At 44.0% G+C, this 23,084-nt stretch overlaps 2 protein-coding genes and 1 long non-coding RNA gene across 4 annotated transcripts in view; all 3 read left to right on the top strand.

Annotated features, from left to right (window-relative positions):
• Positions 1–5,142: 5,142 nt before the first annotated feature.
• On the top strand, positions 5,143–7,131 carry LOC125532596. The gene is made up of 3 exons (XM_048696599.1): positions 5,143–5,428; positions 5,961–6,172; positions 6,403–7,131. The coding sequence occupies exons 1-3, from the start codon at positions 5,143–5,145 to the stop codon at positions 7,000–7,002; spliced, it is 1,098 nt and encodes a 365-aa protein (XP_048552556.1). The 3' UTR covers positions 7,003–7,131.
• A 6,172-nt stretch (positions 7,132–13,303) lies between these two features.
• Positions 13,304–16,555, top strand: LOC125543505. 2 transcript variants are annotated; one of them, XR_007298570.1, is made up of 6 exons: positions 13,304–13,576; positions 13,898–13,934; positions 14,099–14,202; positions 15,009–15,136; positions 15,439–15,537; positions 16,199–16,555. It is a non-coding gene; the product is annotated as an uncharacterized LOC125543505 (long non-coding RNA). The 2 variants fall into 2 exon arrangements; XR_007298555.1 differs by lacking the exon at positions 13,898–13,934.
• A 4,822-nt stretch (positions 16,556–21,377) lies between these two features.
• The window catches only part of LOC125532595, a 3,152-nt gene continuing 1,445 nt past the window's right edge, over positions 21,378–23,084 (top strand). Inside the window, exons 1-3 of the mRNA XM_048696598.1 lie at positions 21,378–21,691; positions 22,252–22,463; positions 22,694–23,081. Of these exons, the coding sequence (XP_048552555.1) occupies positions 21,412–21,691; positions 22,252–22,463; positions 22,694–23,081 (880 nt within the window). The 5' untranslated portion in view covers positions 21,378–21,411. The remainder of the gene's footprint in view (positions 21,692–22,251; positions 22,464–22,693; positions 23,082–23,084) is intronic.

The following is a 23,084-nucleotide window of genomic DNA, read 5'->3' as shown; positions in this document are numbered from 1 at the left end:
GTGGAATATGGTGGATGGGGGCACCGCACATGGCTAAGGAACGATCACGAAGATCAACTTGTGTGTCCATGGGGTGCCCCCTGCCCCCGTATATAAAGGAGTGGAGGAGGGGAGGGCCGGCCCTCTCTATGGCGCGCCCTAGGGGAGTCCTACTCCCACCGGGAGTAGAATTCCCCCTTTCCTAGTCCAACTAGGAGTCCTTCCATGTAGTAGGAGTAGGAGACAAGGAAGGGGAAGGGAGAAGGGAAGGAAGGAGGGGGCGCAGCCCCTCCCCCTAGTCCAATTCGGACTAGGCCTTGGGGGGGCACGCGGCCTGCCCTAGGCAGCCCCTCTCTCTTTCCCGTATGGCCCAATAAGGCCCAATACTTCTCCCGGCGAATTCCCGTAACTCTCCGGTACTCCGAAAAATACCCGAACCACTCGGAACCTTTCCGATGTCCGAATATAGTCGTCCAATATATCGATCTTTACGTCTCGACCATTTCGAGACTCCTCGTCATGTCCCCGATCTCATTCGGGACTCCGAACTCCTTCGGTACATCAAAACTCATAAACTCATAATATAACTGTCATCGAAACCTTAAGCGTGCGACCCTACGGTTCGAGAACAATGTAGACATGACGGAGACACGTCTCCGGTCAATAACCAATAGCGGGACCTGGATGCCCATATTGGCTCCTACATATTCTACGAAGATCTTTATCGGTCAGACCGCATAACTACATACGTTGTTCCCTTTGTCATCGGTATGTTACTTGCCCGAGATTCGATCGTCGGTATCCAATACCTAGTTCAATCTCGTTACCGGCAAGTCTCTTTACTCGTTCCGTAATACATCATCTCGCAACTAACTCATTAGTTGCAATGCTTGCAAGGCTTATGTGATGTGCATTACCGAGAGGGCCCAGAGATACCTCTCCGACATTCGGAGTGACAAATCCTAATCTCGAAATACGCCAACCCAACATGTACCTTTGAGACACCTGTAGAGCTCCTTTATAATCACCCAGTTACGTTGTGACGTTTGGTAGCACACAAAGTGTTCCTCCGGCAAACGGGAGTTGCATAATCTCATAGTCATAGGAACATGTATAAGTCATGAAAAAAGCAATAGCAACATACTAAGCGATCGGGTGCTAAGCTAATGGAATGGGTCATGTCAATCAGATCATTCAACTAATGATGTGATCCCGTTAATCAAATAACAACTCTTTGTCCATGGTTAGGAAACATAACCATCTTTAATTAACGAGCTAGTCAAGTAGAGGCATACTAGTGACACTCTGTTTGTCTATGTATTCACACATGTATTATGTTTCCGGTTAATACAATTCTAGCATGAATAATAAACATTTATCATGATATAAGGAAATAAATAATAACTTTATTATTGCCTCTAGGGCATATTGCCTTCACCAACTTCGGTTGGCATTCCCAAATACTTTGCAGACAAAGCTTCATTAGGAACCTGCAGCAAACCTTTTATCTCTGTTCTGATATGGTCTGGACAACCCTTACTAAAGAATATGGATGACCTCTCATAATTGATGTGTTGCCCGGATGCCTGACAATAAGTATGCAACAACTGGTTCACCTCATTTGCCCCATCTATATTAGCCTTGAAAAACAGCAGGTTGTCATCTGCGAATAATAAGTGGTTTACTGGCGGAGCCGTAGGGGCTACCCGTATTCCACTCAGGTTGGATGACTCGTCCATAGATTTTAAAAGGCACGAAAGGCCCTCTGCTGCTAACAAGAATAAATATGGGGAAATCAGATCTCCCTGTCGTATACCACGAGAAGGTTGAAACTCTTATAATTTCTTACCATTGAACATGACTGAAAATTTTACTGTTCTAACCAGGTTCATGACAATGTGAACCCAATTTTCTGTAAAGCCCAGTTTCAGCATTATCGCTTCCAGATAATCCCACTCGACTCTGTCATAGGCTTTCATCATATCCAACTTCAGCGCACAGTGTCTATTTCTTTTTGCTTTGTTCCTCTTCATAAAATGTAAACACTCATAAGCAGTTATTATATTATCTGTAATTAGCCTTCCTGGAACAAAAGCAGACTGTTCCTCTGAGATGATATCCGGGAGAACAACTTTCAACCTGTTGGCTATGACCTTGGATGCAATTTTGTGCAAGACATTACACAAGGAAATAGGTCTAAACTGTGCCAATGATGTGGGATTTTTTACCTTAGGGATCAAGACGAGCATCGTGTCGTTAATGCACTCAGCCGACTCGGTTCCGTTGATAATACGTAACACTGCAGTAGTTACTTCAGGGCCAGACACGTCCCAATGACACTGAAAGAAGTGTGCTGAAAATCCATCAGGGCCTGGAGCTTTTGTTGGAAACATTTGAAATAATGCTGGCTTAATTTCCTCTTGGGTGTACGGTGCATTCAGAGTCTCATTCATAGCGGGAGTCACTCTTGCTGGGACAGTTTGCATGACATGATTAGTCCCATGGACACCCTCTGATGCATACAAGTTACTATAAAACTCAGTCGCCAATTTCTCCATCTCATCTGTCTCCTCAGTCATTCTTCCGTCAGACAATTTTAAAGATTTAATTTGATTTTTCCGTCGTCGTCTGCTAGCACGAAGATGGAAAAAATAAGTATTCTTGTCCCATGCACAAGCCAATCAACGCGTGCTCTCTAACGCCACAATATCTCCTCCCCGTGGAACAGTTCGACGAGTTGATCAGCTACCTTCGTCTCCTGTCGCGATGGGCCAGATCTTCCTGGGATCTCCCGCAAAAGCTGCAGTTCATTTTTTAATCTCGCTATTTCCCGCCTGACACTGCCAAAATGTGTCCTGTCCCAGGTGAAGAGATCAGTTGACATCGACTGGAGTTTATTGCGCACTGACTCCACCGAATTTGCATTAGTTTTATCCCATCCCTCATTTACTACAGATGCCAAGGTTGGGTCTCGTTCCCAGCACAACTCATATTTAAAAGCTCGTGGGGGCCGTCTGCATGCATGCACGTCCTCCATCCGAAGTAGTAGTGGTACGTGATGGCTTGACGCTGCCGTTTTGTGCTCCACAGTCGCTCCTGGGTAAGCTAGGATCCACTCCGGGTTAGCCACACATCTGTCCAGCCTAACCCTCGTATATGTCCCTCCAGCGACTCTTCTTTCGAACGTCCAGTCAGTGTAGCCTATATCAGAGAGGCCACATGTGTCAAGTGCGTCACGGAAGCCATCCATTTGTGCCTGGCTCCGATAGCCCACTCCATCATGCTCATACCCATGTAACACTTCATTAAAATCACCAATTACCATCCATGGACCACTACCTGTTACAACAATTGCCCGCAACATGTCCCAAGTCTTGTGCCGCTGGTTCACTTGGGCTTCTCCATACACAAAAGAAATGCGGGTCTCTATCTGTGTCAACTCTTTCACCATTACATCTATATGATATTCCGAATAACCAAGAACTTCAAGCTTTATTTCCTCATTCCAAAAAATTCCAAGTCCACCACTACGACCAGAGCTACTCACAGCGAAACTTTTATTAAAACCTAGAGATCCTACCAAATTCTCCACACGCGATCCTTCTATTTGTGTTTCAAGGATACAAACTATAGAGAGGGCAAATTGCCTCATGAGATCACGAAGCTCACGAACTGCCGCGGGTTTGCCGGCCCCGCGACAGTTCCAGCATAGAAGACTCATTGCGCTAGGCGCGACCCCCCTGGGAGGCCCGCCATACGCGCATCATTGTTTTGTGGTAGGTTGCTGCTCTTTGGATAGTTCTTGTCCGCCGGCTGCTGACTTGGTTTGACCCGCTTCGGGTCCTGCTTCGGTGGTGGACTAGTGGGCACAGTTGGAGGTGGGAGAGCCAGTGTTCCTGTACCCTTTGACGCCAGAGGTGGGGCAACCTGCAGTAGTTTTTCATTCTGAGCCGCCGATCTCTTGCGAGATTTTTCTGCATCTTCCATATCTGCATCCCCGCTATTCTCCTCAGCCAGATCATATTCCTCAAAACTCCGCTGATCATGGAATGCACCACGTCCCGGTCCTCTTCCCGAACGGCCTCTGCCTCTACCACCCCGTGTTGCCCTTCCTTCACCCGAACCACGCCCCAGGCCTTGGAACCAGCCCACTCTCAGATCCTTAAAAACAAGTGCCTGTGGAGGATGCACACCATCTCCACACTCCTTGAATAAATGTCCCAAGTGACCACAAACGGCACACCAATCAGGAAGCCTTTCATATTTGACGACAAAGATTTCTCTTTTCTTCCTCTTGACCAGGGAGACAGCGTTCCTAAGAGGCTTTGTAACATCAATTCTGATGCGCACACGATAGAAATTGCCTTCAAAATCTTGGGACTTGGGTTCAGCAAAAATATACTCTCCAAGTGTTGATGAAAGGGATTTGATGAGGGGAAAGTAACCCTCTGGCAGATCATGAATCTGTGCCCATATCTCAATGGTATTCAACACAATCGAGGAAGGTCTGGTGAAGCCATCATACGGTGCTATAACCACCGCTTTCCCTTTGAAGTTCCAAGGCCCTTCTTCCATCACCCGCTCCCAATCACCAAGGCACGAGAATTGCAGTGTGTATAGGTTCTCCTCCAGGGGATGGATCTTCACCACCTACGCCAAGTCCCAAGCAATCCTCATGCTCCTATAGAGCCACTACTGGCTATAGGTTTTCTCTGTATACACCCTTGCTATTGCCATCCATCTTGTTGCTTCCTCTGGTAATTCTTCATCATCCACCACTACATCCTGGAGGTCCTCCTCCTTCAAACCAAGCTTTGCCATCATCGCCTCTAGCTCGGTCGGAGCCGACCCCGAGCCTGAAGCTTTACTTTCCATTGAGATCTCTTGCCCGAGAAGATGTTTCCGCGGGCGGTAGGTTCCCAAGCCAACCCCGTCCCGGACAGCCCGGGCCCCGCCGACCGCCGGCGAGAAGGGATTGCAGGGTAGGGAAGGTCTCTACGGTTGCGGCAATTGCTAAGGGACACCCCAGGGGCTGCCTAGGCTGACACGTTACTTAATAGTCTTGGACCTTGGCCCAGCCCAAAGCAGCATCTATAAGAATCAACAAAGAGGAAAAGTAGGGTTTGCTCGATTGGCTCGGCGGCTGCGGCGGGCGAATTGGCGATGGCATCTGTAGAGGAGTTGGAGGATGAGGAGGAGGAGGAGGTGGAGGGCTTAGAGCCTTTATTGTATGACCGGGCAAAGTGGGTGGCCTGGGCGGTGGAGGAGAAGGAGTGGTCCCGGCGGGAGGAAGAGGAGAAGACTCGGAAGCGGGAGGAGAGCCGGCGGAGAAGCGAGGCACACGACAAGGTCATGGACTCCATCATCGAGCACGATCCCAAGGTGGGGCGCGACGTCTACACCCGGTTTTTCCTCAGGGACTTCTCCGTCTTCAACATCGACGAGGAGTGTAAGTGGCCTCTCATTTTCTGAAGCTGTAGTAATTTTTTCTGATTGACAGTAACTGAATTACGTTACAGTAGGACGTCTCTCACCTGTATAATCCTCTGTTAGGAGAATCCTCTGACATGCCATGTTCGTTGTTGATGCATAGCAGTAAACAGCAAATCTCAGTCCGTTTACTAGATTGGATTCAGTTTCAGTTAACAACAGGAACTCACTGATTTGGCTAAAACTGAAATTAACTTTCCACAGATGGTGAGATGATTGTTTTCTCTTCAAGTTAACAGCGAATCTCTGTTCATGTACTTGGATTTGATTCATACGTATATCACTTAACAACAGAAATCACTGATTTTGCTAAAATTGAAATTAACTTGGTTCGAATGGTGAGATGATAGCTTTCTCTTGTAGTTAACTCGCAAGTCAAATAAGAATATTAGATGGTTTAACTCAGTGGGATACAAACAGGAAAAACACAAACTGGGCCTGTTTATTGTGATGAAATAATCTGACAGATATATTTTGTTTATTCATTGCAGCGTCTGTCCCTCCAATGCGATACACCGATAGTATCTACCAAGATGAATTTGGGCTAGAAGACTCTGCAAACATCCTCTCTGTCAGCATAGTCTCCTCAGATTTAGGCTTCCCAGTCAATGTCTATGGCCGTGTCATTGCCAGAGACAGCATTGACTACAAGTGCATTTATCTCTTTCACCGCAATAGAGATGATTGCCAGCATCTCAACAAGGTACATCCTTGCTTCTAAGTTTGTTCCAATCGGGTTTCATTTTATTCCATGGTGCATTTAATATCAACTGTTAATTGGCATCTAAATGGAGTCATCTTAGTGCTGGTGGTTGTCGATCCAGACAGTCATCTGCATATAAATGGAGTAGCTTTTATGGCATGCTTCCAATCTTCATTTTGAGCAGTGTTTGGATGAGCATACTCTAACCTCTCGTGCAATTCTTTTCATAGGATGGAATGCTGATTTTAACTGGCCCATATCGAGGTCTAGTGCTGGTTGATTTCATCTATCTAGAGATAGATCTTAAAATAAGGGAAGAAGGAGTTCCAGACAGGCCATTTAGCAAGGGTCTAATAAGCATTGATGGCCGAGTACTTTCTAGAGAGAAAGATGTCATGGTTAGAAGTGAAACCCTTGAGAGCTGGCTCAGCACTACGGAAGTGAGATTCACAACTGTCCTGGATGCAGTCGAGTGCACCTTTGAAATCAAGCTCATTGAGGGGCTTTTTAAAGGAAATATAACAGTTGGCATCGTGGATAAAGCTCGCAAGCTGGACAATGAACAAACGATTGTGATTCATGATAGCACAGCAGATGGCGTGGTTACAAGTGATGAAAGTGGAGTTATCAAACTCCGGCGAAGTGTCATTACTATCTGTCTGGAAAGAAATGTAATGTTTTGCATAAATAATGAGGCTGCTGGTGTTTGTCCTGAACGAACCTTTGATTTCACTCCACGCCGCACTGGTGTAGATGAAGAGAAAATTACGTGTGGTGCTGGGGAGTTCGGATTCAGGATTGTCTGGTCCTTGATGGACTTTAGGCTGTAATCCTGTGACTTGGTAAACTTAGTTCTGATGTAATGAAGTGATGCAATGATGTAGTGAACTATGTTAATCGTGATGTAATAATGTGGTGCACTAAGTTATATTATTGTTATTAAGTAACTTGATGGATTATAAGTAATGAGTAGCGAACTAAGTTATTATATATTATGCTGGCTTGTTATACCAAATTTGTTGGCTTAATTTTTTGGCATAATTAAAGAAGATTAGTGCACTTGGTGTTTTGTTAGACATGTATTAGGCGGAAATACGAACATTTGTCACTGTTAAGGGACATTTCTACCATATTTATCTGTGGTTTGTATTGATTGCTCATGGTCACGTCTGTGTTATCTAAATGTCCTGAAAATTTAATTATTTGGAAGATGGCTTTGCATTGTGTTTGGTTGCTGTTATTCGGAACTAACTTCTGAAGCACAACCTGGGTTCAACGAGGAAGGCAGGAGACACCTTCATGTTATCAGTCCTGAACCACATGTTTTTTGGGAAGGAGTGTATTTCATGAGAAAGTGGCTTCATTTTTTGATCCATGTTGCCTGTTCAAGCCAATACAAAATCTGCTGGTACATAAGAAATTTGAGGATCTTTACAAAAGAAACGATCTTCAAGACACCATGCCACCAGAGGTACTTTTTTTACCCATGTTCTCTTTTATAAACTGTGTTCGGTTCTGGGCTTCTGGCAATGCTTCCACATATGCATATGTGGATATGCTAATTGACGACATCTGTGTTGATTTTCTGCTAAATCAAGTATATTACCTAGGGCATACATTTATTTTCCCAGTAAATCAAGTATATTACCTAGTGCCTTTCCTGTCATACGCGAATGTGAACAATTCATGATTTTTACAGTATATGGTTTTGCTCTTAAGTTATGTATGAGTGTAATCTCTTGTTCTAAATAGTGTGTGAAGTTGGTGGTGACGACAAATGCACTGGAAAATGTTGGAATTGCTAACTTGGATACATGGATTTAGCACGATGAGAGGATAAAGGTCAGTATGTTGTAATATATGCCATTTCAATCTGAACTTCTGAATGATTGCCATCTCTACCTCAAAAAACCGTTGGTTGTAACACTCTTGATGGTTTGGCTCTACTAGCTGTTTTGAACGCATTGACGAGCACCAAGAGGCATGATTCTCCTGACCATAGTTTAAGAAACAATCAACATTTGATCGATTTTCTGTGAATCATTATTTAAACAGCACAAAACAAAAGGTTCATGCTGTCTTTTGTTCTTGCACATCTTGAGGGCAGTTATGAAACCAGTGGACTGGTAACAATTGAAGATGGCAACTTCAAATAAAGTGGATTGGGATCACGTATCTTCAGGGCCAGTAAATAAATTTGGAGTTATAGAACATCAGAATTATAATACGTTGAGCATGAACTGAAAACCTGAAATAGTATAGAACAGAACATCACAGCAAACCTGAGATTGACATTGGTTAATGCTTTCTTCACGGCACTGCAACTTATTTCCTCCCTGATTTTGCTCCAATCAAATGGAAAACCAAGAGAATGGACAAGAAATTTTCTTTGGAACGTGGATGAGGAGGCTAAGGGGAGGAAATGTCCTGTGAATTGGCGCTCTGTTTGCTCCCCCAAGATTGCCGGTGGTTTGGGCATCAAGGACACTGCTTGTGTTAGTAGAGCATTGTACCTGCTTGTTTTAGTTTGGGCATCAAGATACCTTGGTCTGGCAGCCCTACCCCCTGTGATAATTATTGATAAAAGGCATAAAGCTATATGTTCTCTGTTTGCACTGTTGCACACACATTGAGCTTGGTGATGCAGCTAAAGTGGGTTTTTGGATGCCTCTTTCGGGTTGCCAGAAGAATATTACTGTCAAAGAAACTTTGGAACTAAATGGTTGGATGTGTGACAAAGTGTGGTCTGTTAAGTTGTCCATGGGCCTGTATGATATTCGATGGCTACTAACGGCGGATGGTCGCTTCGGCTGCCTTGCATATGGATTTCACTTTGCTGCAAACTCCCCTCAACCACTGTTGGATAGTGTTTGGAAACTGGAAAGTGAAGGCTGTGAGGAATCACCCATGGTTGACTTCTACTTGATTTGGCCCGTCCTCTAGGGTTCCTCCCTCACTCCCCCCGCCGCCGCCGGCCGCCGGCCGTCCCCCCCCCCCCCCCCCCCCCCCCCCCCCCCCCCCCCCCCCCCCCCCCCCCCCCCCCCCCGGGAGGTGGCCGGGGCGGCGCGAGCCCCTCCCCTCTTCGGCCACCTTCCTTTCCTCTTCCTTCCCTGCCGCCGCCGACGGTTGCCCCCGGCGCCTGTCCGGGTGGTGTTGGCGGCGGCGGGACGGCCTGTCCCAGCGCGCGCGGCTACCTGCCCGGGGCATGGGCGGCGGCGGTGCTCCTCGGCTCGGCGGCAGTGGCCGGCGGCGCGTGAGGTGGTGGCGTGGCCCCTTGGCGGCGAGAAGGCGTGGTGGCGCTGGTTGGCCGGCGGCACGCCCCCAGCCCAGATCTGACCCTGCGGGTCCCATCTGGGTCCTAGCGGGCCGGCTCCGCGGCGTGGCTTCATCGTCGTCTGTGTGGTCTGGAGGAGGAGCAGCTCGAATGGGGGCGGTGATGCCGACGGCGTGCCTGCTAGAGCGTGGTGGCGGGAGCTTTACGGGCGTGGAGGTCCCGGCCGGGCCTGTGGGCCCACGGGCCTGGTATGCTCCTGCTACTGTGTCCGGTCGGCTACCGTCGTTGACATTTTAACCCTAAAAAACTCAGGATTTTATTTATTCATTTTATTTTGGGAAATATATAATTGAAAATTAGTTTACATATACATATATAATGTGAAATAAAGACATATTTCATATATTTGAATCGCTGGTTTGAACCATCCCAAACAAGGTGTACCACGATTAGCTACCGAGGCAATATAGAGGAACAAAGGCTACATGATAGACTAGCAAGGCATGCGATCGAATTGGCATCGTCGATGTTGAACTAACACCGGTGGTCAGGGTGGCACCTAGAGGAGGGGATGTTGGCGACGCAAGGGAAGGAGGGGCAGCGCCATCTGAATGGTGGATGGATGGATGGGTGCAACAACCTCCGTGAGGGGAGAACTGAGAGTCGGGTGGTCTTGCGAAGAAGGCAACGTGTGTAGGGTTGATAGCTCGGCAGTGAAGTTGTAATCTGTCCTACTACGTGGCACAACAGGTTGGGGTCCGTCCGCAGGGACAGTGAGAGGAAGTGAAGAAGAGCTAATGTCGATAGGCCAAAACAATTTATGGAATCATGAAACTTTATTCAGGGTTATTAAGTGGTAGTTACACGATCATGTGGCATTCTCAGCCCGACATGACAGTTGAAACCTAATGACAGAGAGGGTTTTGCTAATCTATCAGCTTCAAAGTTGTGGCTTCTACCTTCATGACTGTATTGCACACCTCAAAATCATTCGTACGCTGGGAAATCTCTAGAACAATAGCACCGTAGCGACCTCCTGCCCCTATCTTGAATGTCTTTTATTGCTTACAAACAGTCTGACACAATTATTACCTTGCGCAACATCCAATCATCAGCCAAGGACAAAGCTTCTCGACACGCTAGGGCTTCCAGAACGGTAGGATAGGTGATGTTCTTGAATGTGATCGAGGACGAGCCTAGGAACTTGCTCTGATCGGTGTGGCACATGACTCCCACTACTCAACGGCCACCATCGCTATACACCGCACTGTCAACATTAAAGCTTGCAAAACCCTCTAGAGGCGCTTTTCCAAATAGCATGTGATTCATTCAGAGCTCTAGGCCATTCGGATGGTGATTTGTTCTGTTGGGTGCTCTGGATGTCACAGATGAAGTTTTTGACTAAAAAGTGTGCTCAAAGAGACAACTGGAACTCTCCTTCATGAATTTATTTGCGCCAAGCGTGCCAAATTGCCCATAATGTGACTACCATATCAATAAAATCATAATGTGCCTATGTCTCCATCATCATAAAGAGCCAATGTCTGGTGTGTGGCTCTCTCGTCTCAATCATGGGTTCTACTACTTGGTAAACATTGAATGTCTAGTGTGTCACTACCATATGAAAGATTTCTTTTTTCAGTATCACATTGACTCAGTCATTTCGAAACCAGGAAAAGAGCAATGCCGACTCTCATGTTTTTATGGGAAGCTAATATGAGCCTAAGGTACAAGACCTGGACACCATAAAACATCTGCGAAGTGAGAGCACAATACCTTGGGGTGTGCATTGGTGACTTTAATGAAGTTATTTGACAAGAGAAGCTGTGGGGCACTAACAGGACATAGGGTTTTACACTTCATAGCAGCCTGGACCTAGGTAAAATCATCATGTTACGTAGGTGTGATTCGTTCCCCTCTTTGCCCCTCACCGAACCAATAAGAGGAGCATCCAAAGCTCCCTGGTGTTGTGCAGCAAGCCACGACACATGTGTTGTTTTAATGAAGTTGTCACGCTATTTTAGTCTTCAACCATGAAAGTTTTGCATGTTCATTTTGATACATGTCTGGAGATTTTTTTCTTAATGTATGGCATTTTGTGTTCATTTTGCCTGGCGGATCCTGTAGTCACTATCCTCATTGATAGTTTCAGATCCCAGGTGATTTTTGTGGCTATGCATTGTCCTACTTTTGTCATAATGTACGGATTAATTTGAGAGAAATTTTGTTTGGAGCTAGTCACAAGGTAAATCTTGGGGGGTGTTGTGTTCGTAGAACATGGAAAAGCTAGATGAAGTTTTGTTTCAAACTTCATGGCAAAATTGCCATGCCATCATGAAGGAGAGGCACAACAATTTTTTTATGGAAACAATTCACATGTAGGAACTCCCTGGTTAGTACTAGGGCACATGTCAATTATATAGCTAGATAAATGTAAAGCATATGGCAAAATATGAACCGTATCTACCTATATGTCAAGGTTCACCAATCCATAAGAATGACAATTTGTTATTTTAATGTGTCCCATGGCATTTCTAATAATGTGTTCCATGGCAATTTCTTCTTTGTTAGTAACACTAATACTACTGTGTCCGGTCGGCTACCGTCGTTGACGGTGGAGGTCGTGCCCTCCCGCGTGCCGACGGTGCTGCGGCCCCTAGCCCCGACTCCTATTCTCCATTGTGCAGGCCTCACTTCGTGGTGCCGTGGTGAGACGGCGTGGAGGCTTCATGACCGCGGTGGCGCAAGATGGTGGGTGGTCGGTTTGGTGGCAGGCTCTAGAGCATCCGAGGTGAAGGTTGGGATCGGGGGAAACTCCTGTCGGCCTGTCCGACACCGACGCGGCGATGCCAGTGGGTGCTCCCGGACCTTCATGGAGGGCGTCGGGGGTGACCCTTCCTCTCGCCTCGTTGCGTATCGGGGGAAACCCTTGGCAGCAACGTCGTCATCGTCGCGGTCCTTCTTGGAGGTGTTGATTGGTACCGGTGCTTCAGAGCCTTGGAGCTTGGTGGGAGATCTTCGGTGGGCGCAGTGGTCGTGAAGCTTCTTCGTTTCCGTTGATCCGCCGTTGTCGGCATTTTTTCTCTTTCGTTTCTTTTGGGTGTGATTGTGCTGCTTCTGCCCAACACCTATCGTTGGCTGTATCGATTGGTTGCTTTGTAATACAAAGCGGGGGAAAACCCTTTTTCTTAAAAGTGAAGGCTGAGCCCAAAATTAAATTTTACTTGCGGCTTCTATTGAAGAATGGCACCTCTTCTGTCCAATGTGATCAGGTTCCTGAATCTGCTACTCAACTGACGTTTAACTGCTCCTTCGCTCGCCACCTCTTCTGTCCCTCTGACAATAAGGTGGCTACCGTCGGATTTCGTGCTGTCACAATCAAAGTTTGGTGGCACAAATCTTCCGCCCTGAGCAAGTTTGCTGTCTTGAAGAAGCAAGACACTGCTGCTGATTACATATCGTAGAATCACTACCCCAAACAGACTTTTTCGTGACGGCCAGACACGTTCGTGACGGGCGCGAAACCTCCTTCAGGAATGTGTACGTGTTCCTGACGTGGATGGTCAACCGAGGGGAAAGATCGTTACGTTCCTGACGCTCTCGGTAATAACCTTCAGGAATGAGAATAACCTTCAGGAACGCAGTTGCACGTTCGCGTCGGGACACTATCCACGTCGCGAATCACTTTGCACACCTTCAGGAACGTATATGTGACCGTCAGGAAGATACCTATGCGGGACCCGGAGATATTTTCGCTTTGAGGCGCGTGATATTTTCGTTTGGAGAGTGAAAAGCGCGCTGAAATTTCGTTCCCAGGGTGTATTTCGTGCGACTTGCGCTCTCAACAGGAGGGCTTGGTCAAAACACAGGAGGGCTTGGTCAAAATACCTAGAACTCGATCCACTTTTCCCCATCGAGATACTCCTCCCACTCCCCCGTCCAGCGCCGCCACTTCCCCCGTACCGGCCGTCCAGTTCCGATCAGCCGCCCCCCCTAGCCGTCGAGCGCCGCCCACATCGCCGTCGAGCGCCACCCCCCTCGCCGTCGAGCGCCACCCCAACTCGCCGGTGACGTCCAGATCCGCCTCCCTGGCCGGCGATTTCCAGATCCGCCTCCCTCCCCGTGCAGAGGTGACTCCCTGCCCGTCCAGGCCCTCTTTCTCATCTTCCCTACCCAATCTGGCTGTTGTGTCAAATAGTTTAGATGTGCTGCACAGCTACAAAAAAATCTATTTCATTCTTAATTCTGAATATGTAACTTTTGTGCATTTTATGTCCATGCAAAGAACTTCTGTATGTTGAAAAAAAATGCTATTTACGATTGAAAATTAGTTTCAAATCTGTGTACAGTGGTACATTTTGCCTTTTTAGTTAACAATTTCATTTTGTACTTAAACGATGTTGATTGAGTAATCTTGTAGTACTTGTGATAAATTCGCTATGTTTCTGCAGTGGCTCATTATCATTTATTCAGACCAAAAGCGTGTTGGTAAGTTGCATTCAGTTTCATTTGACCTCCCAGTATGGGTAGTTTGTTGAAAAAACATGTTCCCTTATGTAGGGAAAGATGTATGACCCTGCAGAATGAGTTAGAAATTATGCTTCTATATAATGTGGTGGATTATGGATCACTAATGTAATTTGTGTTCTCAGATATTTCTTTTTGGAGGTCAAGTAACTATGGATCTATCTTTTTGGAGGTCAAGTAACTATGGAAGGATGACCACGGGGAGGGATTGCTCCTTGTAAGCAGCAAGGTACAAAATGCTTTATTTGTCCATATATTGTTATCATGTGTCAACTCTTCTGTGGGTAACCATATGGGCACATGTTCAATAAATCATGCTTGGTGTGTTTGGCGGCATCCTTGTCCATATATTGCTATCCCTAACCACCTGAGAACAGAATAGAAGATGTCTTTCATGTATATTTTGACTAACCACCTGAGAATGATTATTTGTTCTCGTACATGTTTTCTTTCCTTGTAGATAATTGATAGAACATTTATTCATTTAGCATTTAGAGCCTTTTTGCAGCACAATTTAAACTTTTACCTCCTCTCCAATGACGACGCTGCTCTTCCCCAACGACAGCTTGCTGCTGAACTCTGTCAACACCTGCTGCTAATCGTCTCTTGCATCTACATGTTCCTGTTCTTCTCCATCTTCAAAGCCACGTCTTAGACTGCTGCAACACCAAGCTCCAGAAGCCAAATTTATGTTCTGTACTCCATTATCTCACCTCTTCCCTCGCTGATTTCTTGAACCCCTTGCTTGTTCAGTTAGTGTGATGTCTGTTCCTTTATGCTTCCAATTGAGATGATCTAGTTCTAGTTTTATCACCTTAGTATTTCAATTATTTGCTCCTTTGCAAGACTGAAGATCCGATGCTCTGTTAGATTTAAATTTCTTGTTCAACTTAAGAGAAAATGTTAGTGTCCTGTTGATTGTGTTCCAGCATGAACTCGTTCTGAACCTCACCTACTGCCGTTTTATTCTATATCGAGTTTTGTCCAAGTTTTGAGTGTTGGTTGTTTGTTAGAAGAGCATCTTCTCTTATGTAGGAAAAGAAGAATGGCCTATGGCAGCAACAAAGATGAACACTTGCAAGTTCATGAAGTTGGAAGTTTGCAAATGTGGTTGAGAGTGGAGATTGTGGCCCCATCAATAATATAATGTTCAAAAGTGTCTTGTAAGTTCCTGCACCTTTGCTCTTTATTCAAAACTACGACAAATGTTAATCTAAAATGTAACATTTTTGTTTTTCAATAAATTGTTTGTTCCATGATCAGTACAGTTGTATTATAATGATGGCATCCTTTGCATTTCTCTTGAACTTGTGTACACAAACATAGAAGTAGAACAGCAAAAGGTTGTCAGTGCATTAGCTTCACCCTGCTGCTCCAATAACACTTATACTACACGATGTATATACCTCTAAACTTGCATTTATGAGTATGTCCCCAGTTATTCTAATTTTCTTCACAAATACAGCTTCTGAGTAGAAGTCGTTGTAGATACTTGGGGCCACCGTTCTCCTCACCAGACCCTTGGGTGGGCGAAGGCCCTCAAGCACCTCCACTTGAACTTCTGGTGAGTAAGTCTGTAAGGAACCACCCCAGGACAGTTCTAGTCATATTAGTCTTTTCTTATCAGCTAGCTTTGCATCGCCCGCCTCCTTGTTTTTAACATTTTCAAGATGATGAATTTTCGGATTGCCTTGCAGCTTGTTTAGGCTCTCCAACTGTTTTAGCTCATGCCCATGTTCCGTCCTTACTTGAAATACAGCAAGTTCTTTTAGTGATGCTAAACTGCTGATGTTCGGAACTTGCATCGCAAAGCTATAAATATGCTGCTTACTGCTAGTTTTCTACATGTAGTGCTAGTTCTGTACTGCCGCATACTTAGATTTTTCCTATGAAGTGATGATTTTGTTTGCTATCACGTAAAGTTGTGAAGGGGGTTGGTCATCACAAAATTTCATTTGCCATGAATACTATGGATATAGGTCATTGGATTGCAACCATTTATTTTTTCTTCCCTTTTCTTTTCTTTTGTTCATTATGTTCCGGTTACATTTTAAATAATTGCAGCCTGTACTTGGCAATAAGAGAAGTCTTCTTCACTTGCTTGGTGGCTAGCAACAAGTGTGTCATGAGCTGGAGCTTACCTTTTGGTTTGAAAACCTGTATGTATGACAGTTTTGCCTTTCACCGTTGTTCACTGAAATCTCCTATATTTTTCTGTTGTATAGGTGAATGGAACCTTCCAAGCCCAAGTGAATGCTGATACTCCGTTGGCAGAATGTTCCCATGATGAAGACAATCCTCATGCTACTCATGCGGATGAGCATAGTTCTATTCCAACACAGGACAAACATTTAGGAATTCCAGTAGTATAGCTAGTTAATATTGTGAACTGCAGTGCAGTTAGGCTTTCTTTGTCAATTGCTTCTCCTGGCAATTTAGGAATCAACTAGTATGCGTGTTTTGGACTTGGTGACACCTCCTGTTAAGTCGAGCTTCCATGAATCATGACTTGGATATGAATGTGTGGATCTTGTGAACAATGAGATTTAAATAAATTGGATGGGTACATTGTGACCTAGGAATTGGTTGTGATTTTAAACCGGGTCGTGTGACCTTTGTGTACGCATGATTGTCAAAAGATTTGCATGTGGCTGTGAATATATACTGTTTTCCAATAATATTTTTGGTTTGTCTTGGTTGATTCCTGACGACTGTTTTCATACTTTCCTGACGAAGCTAGCCGTCATGGATATATGTTGAGCTCATTCCTGAAGGTATGGTCCTGAGAGCCACAGAAGATGTTCCTGACGGTATCTCCTGACGGTGGGGCCGTCAGGAATTTGAGTTTGGGAGGCGAGGGGCTCCCCTCAGGAATTGCCGTCAGGAACACTATTCGTGACGGGGACCGTCAGGAACAATCCTCTTTCCTGACAAGCTGTTTCTGACGGGAAATTCCTGACGGCAGGGGCTCATTCCTGACGAAAACTGTTGATTCCTGACGGATTTTGGCCGTCAGGAAAAAGTCAGTTTGGGGTAGTGAATCTATGGAAAGGGAGGAACTGCCGATCTTTTGAGGACGTGAGTGCAGACGCTGAGGTTGTAGACAGTGTATGGCTTATGCTTATAGTCTGAGGTAGCGTCCTCCAAAGCATGGTTGGCTCCCTTTGATGCTTCAGAGCAAACTTTGATGGTTAGCATTGCCGATGACCCTGAGTCTGAAACTTGTTTGCTCGTGAGACATGTTCAACTGAATTTGGAAACATGTGATCAATGAAGGTTTCAGTCAAGGCATTATCCAAATGCAAGCAGAGATGTTCATCTTGAATGATGGCGCTTAATTTTCCTAAACAGTCAATACATTGTCCTTATATTAACTAGCATTCTTCTTCCAGTCTCAGCATGACATAGGACGGCCGCTCGAGCATTGTCTAACTATAAGAAGTTAAAAGAATCATGCGACGCGCCCCAACCTCTGAATCTTCCATGGAGCTTGAAGGGAAGCCTGAGGCCAGTATTACATGGTTGCTTCTGGGCTTGCATTGTGTTTAAATGTTAGTTTATGTTGCACTGACATGATGTTAACTTCACTATTTTTGTAGGCATTATATACAATTTTTCTGCTCATTTGTACTTGATGCATTTGCCAAACAGTTGTCTGGTCCTGCTATTTCTTTTTACCTAAATGTTAGAAGGCTGATGTCAGATTTTTAAGGAGTCGGAGCGAACGACCTTGTGCATGTCGGGTCCCACGCACCAATCCTGAAGTGTTCACTGCAAATACATCCTTTGAGCAAACTACGAGGTGTTGGCACTAAGCACTAATTGGTTCGCTCAGGATGTCAATATGAGCGAACACATTCACAGACGATGATAATTTATGTTTTTAGAGCATGTCAATTATCACCTTTTTCCGTTGATGTAGCATGACGATTTCATTCAGCTAGTATGGCAATTCCTGAATGGCAATTTTTAGTTTACAACATGGCAACTCCTTATACAAAATCACATTTTTTGAGCATTCGCTTAAAGTTTTTTCAATGAACGAAAATGTTTGCTTGTTCGTGTGACATCTAGGCTTAAGAAAATGATATATTACTCATATCAACAAGGTACACCTGCTTTTTAGGGCGCCATCCGAAAGAAACATCCAAATTTAGTGCGTGCACGAGTGAGGAAACACAACTAAAGGGTCGTTACTAAACCCTCCCCCTTTAGTCCCAGTTCTTATACGAACAGGGACTAAAGGCCCTCCACGTGGCCGCTGCCTGGAGGTCCACATTTAGTCCCGGTTGATAACACTAACCGGTACTAAAGGAAATTTTATGATTTTTTTATTTTTTTTATTTTCAAATTTCTGAATTATTTTAACCTCTAATCTCTAATCAACCCTCATCACTGCTCAATTTAACCTCTAATATCTATTCACCCCTCATCATTCCAAATCATCTAACTTCTCGGACGGTCACCCATCCTCTCATTACTCCAGTCTGAGCACGCTTAACTTCAGGGTTCTATATTTCCTCGTTTCCAAGTTGTTTTCCTGACAATAGTAAGATGTCAATCCTATTAACCCTCAGGAATTTAGGTTGAGCATGAAGTCACACATTTCATTGTTTGAGTTTGAAACTATTGTTCTAAAAAACAATAATTATTTAGTAACACTAATATTTCTTGAATAAGTAGTTTGACCATAGTTTGACCACAATTTGACCATAGTTTGACCAATGTTTGACCAGATTTGACCAAAATACAAAAAAACTGAAATAATTATTTAGTAACACTAATATTTTTTAATAAGTAGTTTGACCATTTTTTGACCACAGTTTGACCATATTTGACCAAAATTCAAAAAAACTGAAATAATTATTTAGTAACACTAATATTCTTGAATAATTAGTTAGTAACACTAATACTTCTTGAATAAGTAGTTTGACCAGATTTAACAAAAATTCAAAAAAACTGAAATTTGAGCATAACTTTTTTTCCTTTTAGAATTTGAGGATTCTAAAAATTTGCAAACAGGCCATCTTGATCTGATGATAACCAGAATAAGCATCTAAAAAGCTCAAACGCTCACAACTCGCCGTAGCATCAATGATCTGATCAATATGGGGAAGAGCAAAAGGATCAGCTGGGCAAAGCTTTGTTAAGGTCTGTGTAAATCCACACACATACGCCAAAGTGCCATTTTTCTTAAGTACTAGCACCGTATTAGCTAACCACTCAGAAAGAAAAACTTCAACAATGAACCCGGTTGCCAAGAGGGCCACCTCTTCTCCAATGGCCATGCCTCTCCTTATTAAAACAATGAAGAAATTGTTTGACCGACTTAAACTTAGGATCAATATTGAGAGTGTGCTCAGCGAGTTTCCTAGGTACACCTGGCATGTCTGAAGGCTTCCATGCAAAGATGTCCCGGATCTCATGGATGAACTCGATGAGCGCGTTTCCTATTTTGGAAAGTGCTATGCTAGTTTCTTATGTTGCAGATCATGAACTTTGTAAGATCAATTCTTGTAATGTTGAACCCACCAGTCTATCTTTAAGACTGCTTTTAAGTTTCATTTTGTGCAAATTTTCACTCTCTATGTTAATGTTTAGTTGCCCGGTCAATGCAAGTAAAACAAACTGCTACCAAATTATAGGCAAACAAACAAAATGTTGCCAAAATTCATTTCCATTCAAACAAATACATGTCATATACAATTGGATACATCAAGCATGCACCACACTTTATTCATTCTCATTCCCTACTACAGGATCACTTCTTAAAAACTACATGCACTATTATTGCAACCAATACAACAAAATGCACTGAAAATACTCCTATATAGGAAAATAAGCTCATTTACTATCAAAAGTGCTTTGCATTTATTGCTTCATAGTCTTCTTCCTACTATATTTGTTCACTAGCACTGACACTAGCCAAATCAGCACTACTCAGTGTGCCTAGTTCCAAACAAGACATCCTTGTAGTTGTCTGGTCTATCTTTCCAAGTAGTAGTGTTGGCAAAGATTTGATTAAGCCTGTCACACAATTTCACACATGTGAGAAAACACACGGAAAAGAGATCAAAATCGAGCAAAAAATGGAATCTTACACAATGATTAGGGGTACTTGTAGAAAACCCTCCTAGGATTTTGCGTCTAATTTTGACACAAGATGAATCGTTGACCGAATTCGGCAGCAATGGCATGCCACCAACGACAGTCTCCCCGTTGGTTGCGGCAGTGGAAGTGACGCTTGCACAACCTTCTTCCTGGGGCGCTTCCTAGTAGACGAGCCTGAGGCGGCCGACATGGCGATGGAGCAACCATGGCGAGAGAGAGAGAGAGAAGACCTAGGGACCGGGGAATGAAAAGAATCAATGCTACAAAGGGCCGCATTGCATAAATGCCCAATCGTTAGCCTCAGGAAATCTCCCGCCTGGGCCTTCCAGACGGCGTGGCTGGGGTCAAAGTGCCACGCAGGCTGGTCAGCGCTGATGAGAGAGAATTAGAATCTGAGATGGACGACTTAAAAAGATTTAGGACCCAGACTTGCATTTTCAAAGTATTGGGACTCAGTTGGCAATTCAACGAAAGAATTAGGACCGCCTATGCATTTTACTCTTTAAGTTTTTCTAGACAAATTTACTCTTTAAGTTTTTTTTTGAGGCAATTTTACTCTTTCAGTTAACTTTTTTTTTTGAGAAACTCTTTAAGTTAACTTTTTTGGGCTACCTCTTTAAGTTAAGTTTCTTTAGGGGTAACTCTTTAATTTAAGTTTTTTTTTGAGGGGTAACTCTTTAGGTTAGGTTTTTTTAGAATCAACTCTTTAAGTTATTTTTTGTTTTGTTTTGTTTTTGATAATCAACTCTTTAATTTAAGTTAACTCTTTAATAAGTTCAGTTAAAAGAAATCTTTAATAAGTTAAGTTTTTTTTGATAATTTAATACTCCCTCCATTCCTAAATATAAGTGTTTTTAGAGATTGCACTACGAACTACATACAGATGTATATAGACATTTTTTAGAGTGTAGATTCACTCATTCTTACTTTGTATGTAGTCCTAGTGAAATCTCTTTAAAGACTTATATTTAGGAACGGGGTGGTAAGTTAAGTTTTTTAGCAGCATTTAATAAGTTATGTTTTTTTTGAAGAATTTAGTAAGTTAAGTTTTTCTAGAAGAATTTAACAAGTTAAGTTTTTTTAGAAGTAGGAATATTTTTTTTTTGCGTTCAAGAAGTAGGAGTATTTAATATGTTAAGTAAGTATAGAGATAAAGAGGTTGCTTTGCCTTGGCCCAACAAGTGGCACCGGTACCCGCTGATAAGTCACCTGGGCCTTAGCCCAGCCCAAAGCACTAGCAGCATAAGAATCAACAAAGAGGAAAGGGGTCGACAGCGGCGATGTTAGGATTTGCTCGGAGGCGGCGGCGAGTAAGGATTCATTCATCATGGCGTCTGTAGAGCAGTTGGAGTCGGAGGAGGAGGTGGAGCGCTTCGAGCCTTTCTTCTATGACAGTGAGGATTGGGATGCCTGGGCGGAGGAGGAGGTGGAGAGGCGCCGGCGGGAGGAAGAGGAGAAGGCGCGGAGGATGGAGGAGAACCGGCGGAGACGCGAGGCACACGATGCGGTCATGGACTCCATCATCCAGCACGATCCCAAGGTGGGGCGCGACGTCTACACCCGATTCTTTCTCAGAGATTTCTCCGTCTTTGACATCAACGAAGAGTGTAAGTGGCCTCTCCGTTTCTGAAGCCGGTGTAGTACTCTTCTCTTTTGGCTTTATATTTGTAGAATTGTCTGATTGACATTATGCATGGGAACTGAATTAGTACGTTTCACCTGCATAATCCTCTGTTAGGAGAATCCTCTGACATGCCATGTTCATTATTGATGCATAGCAGTAAACAGCAAATCTCAGTCCGTTTACTAGATTGGATCTAGTTTCAATTAACAACAGGAACTCACTGATTTGGCTAAAACTGAAATTGACTTTCTACAGATGGTGAGATGATAGTTTCCTCTTGAAGTTAACAGCGAATCTCATTTCATTTACTTAGATTTGATTCATATGTATATCACTTAACAACAGAAATCACTGATTTCGCTAGAATTGAAATTAACTTGGTTCGAATGGTGAGATGATAGCTTTCTCTTGTAGTTAACTCGCAAGTCAAAATAAGAATATTAGATGGTTTAACTCAGTGGGATATAAACGGGAAAAACACAAACTGGTGCTTTTTATTGTGATGAAATAATCTGACAGATATATTTTGTTTATTCGTCGCAGCGTCTGTCCCTCCAATGCGATACACCGATAGTATCTACCAAGATGAATTTGGGCTAGAAGACTCTGCAAACATCCTCTCTGTCAGCATAGTCTCCTCAGATGTAGGCTTCCCAGTCAATGTCTATGGCCGTGTCATTGCCAGAGACAGCATTGACTACAAGTGCATTTATCTCTTTCACCGCAATAGAGATGATTGCCAGCATCTCAACAAGGTACATCCTTGCTTCTAAGTTTGTTCCAATCGGGTTTCATTTTATTCCATGGTGCATTTAATATCAACTGTTAATTGGCATCTAAATGGAGTCATCTTAGTGCTGGTGGTTGTCGATCCAGACAGTCATCTGCATATAAATGGAGTAGCTTTTATGGCATGCTTCCAATCTTCATTTTGAGCAGTGTTTGGATGAGCATACTCTAACCTCTCGTGCAATTCTTTTCATAGGATGGAATGCTGATTTTAACTGGCCCATATCGAGGTCTAGTGCTGGTTGATTTCATCTATCTAGAGATAGATCTTAAAATAAGGGAAGAAGGAGTTCCAGACAGGCCATTTAGCAAGGGTCTAATAAGCATTGATGGCCGAGTACTGTCTAGAGAGAAAGATGTCATGGTTAGAAGTGAAACCCTTGAGAGCTGGCTCAGCACTACAGAAGTGAGATTCACAACTGTCCTGAATGCAGTCGAGTGCACCTTTGAAATCAAGCTCATTGAGGGGCTTTTTAAAGGAAATATAACAGTTGGCATCGCGGATAAAGCTCGCAAGCTGGACAATGAACAAACGATTGTGATTCATGATAGCACAGCAGATGGCGTGGTTACAAGTGATGAAAGTG

Source organism: Triticum urartu, chromosome 1, assembly GCF_003073215.2.
Source record: "Triticum urartu cultivar G1812 chromosome 1, Tu2.1, whole genome shotgun sequence".
Lineage (NCBI taxonomy): Eukaryota > Viridiplantae > Streptophyta > Magnoliopsida > Poales > Poaceae > Triticum > Triticum urartu.
This window is presented reverse-complemented; position numbering and strand designations above follow the sequence as displayed.

Excerpts from the sequence above, each read along its gene's own strand:
- LOC125532596 (XM_048696599.1), top strand. The coding sequence starts at position 5,143 with ATGGCATCTGTAGAGGAGTTGGAGGATGAGGAGGAGGAGGAGGTGGAG. Across the intron at positions 5,429-5,960 it reads CTTCAACATCGACGAGGAGT|CGTCTGTCCCTCCAATGCGA; the intron begins GTAAGTGGCCTC and ends TATTCATTGCAG. Across the intron at positions 6,173-6,402 it reads ATTGCCAGCATCTCAACAAG|GATGGAATGCTGATTTTAAC; the intron begins GTACATCCTTGC and ends TTCTTTTCATAG.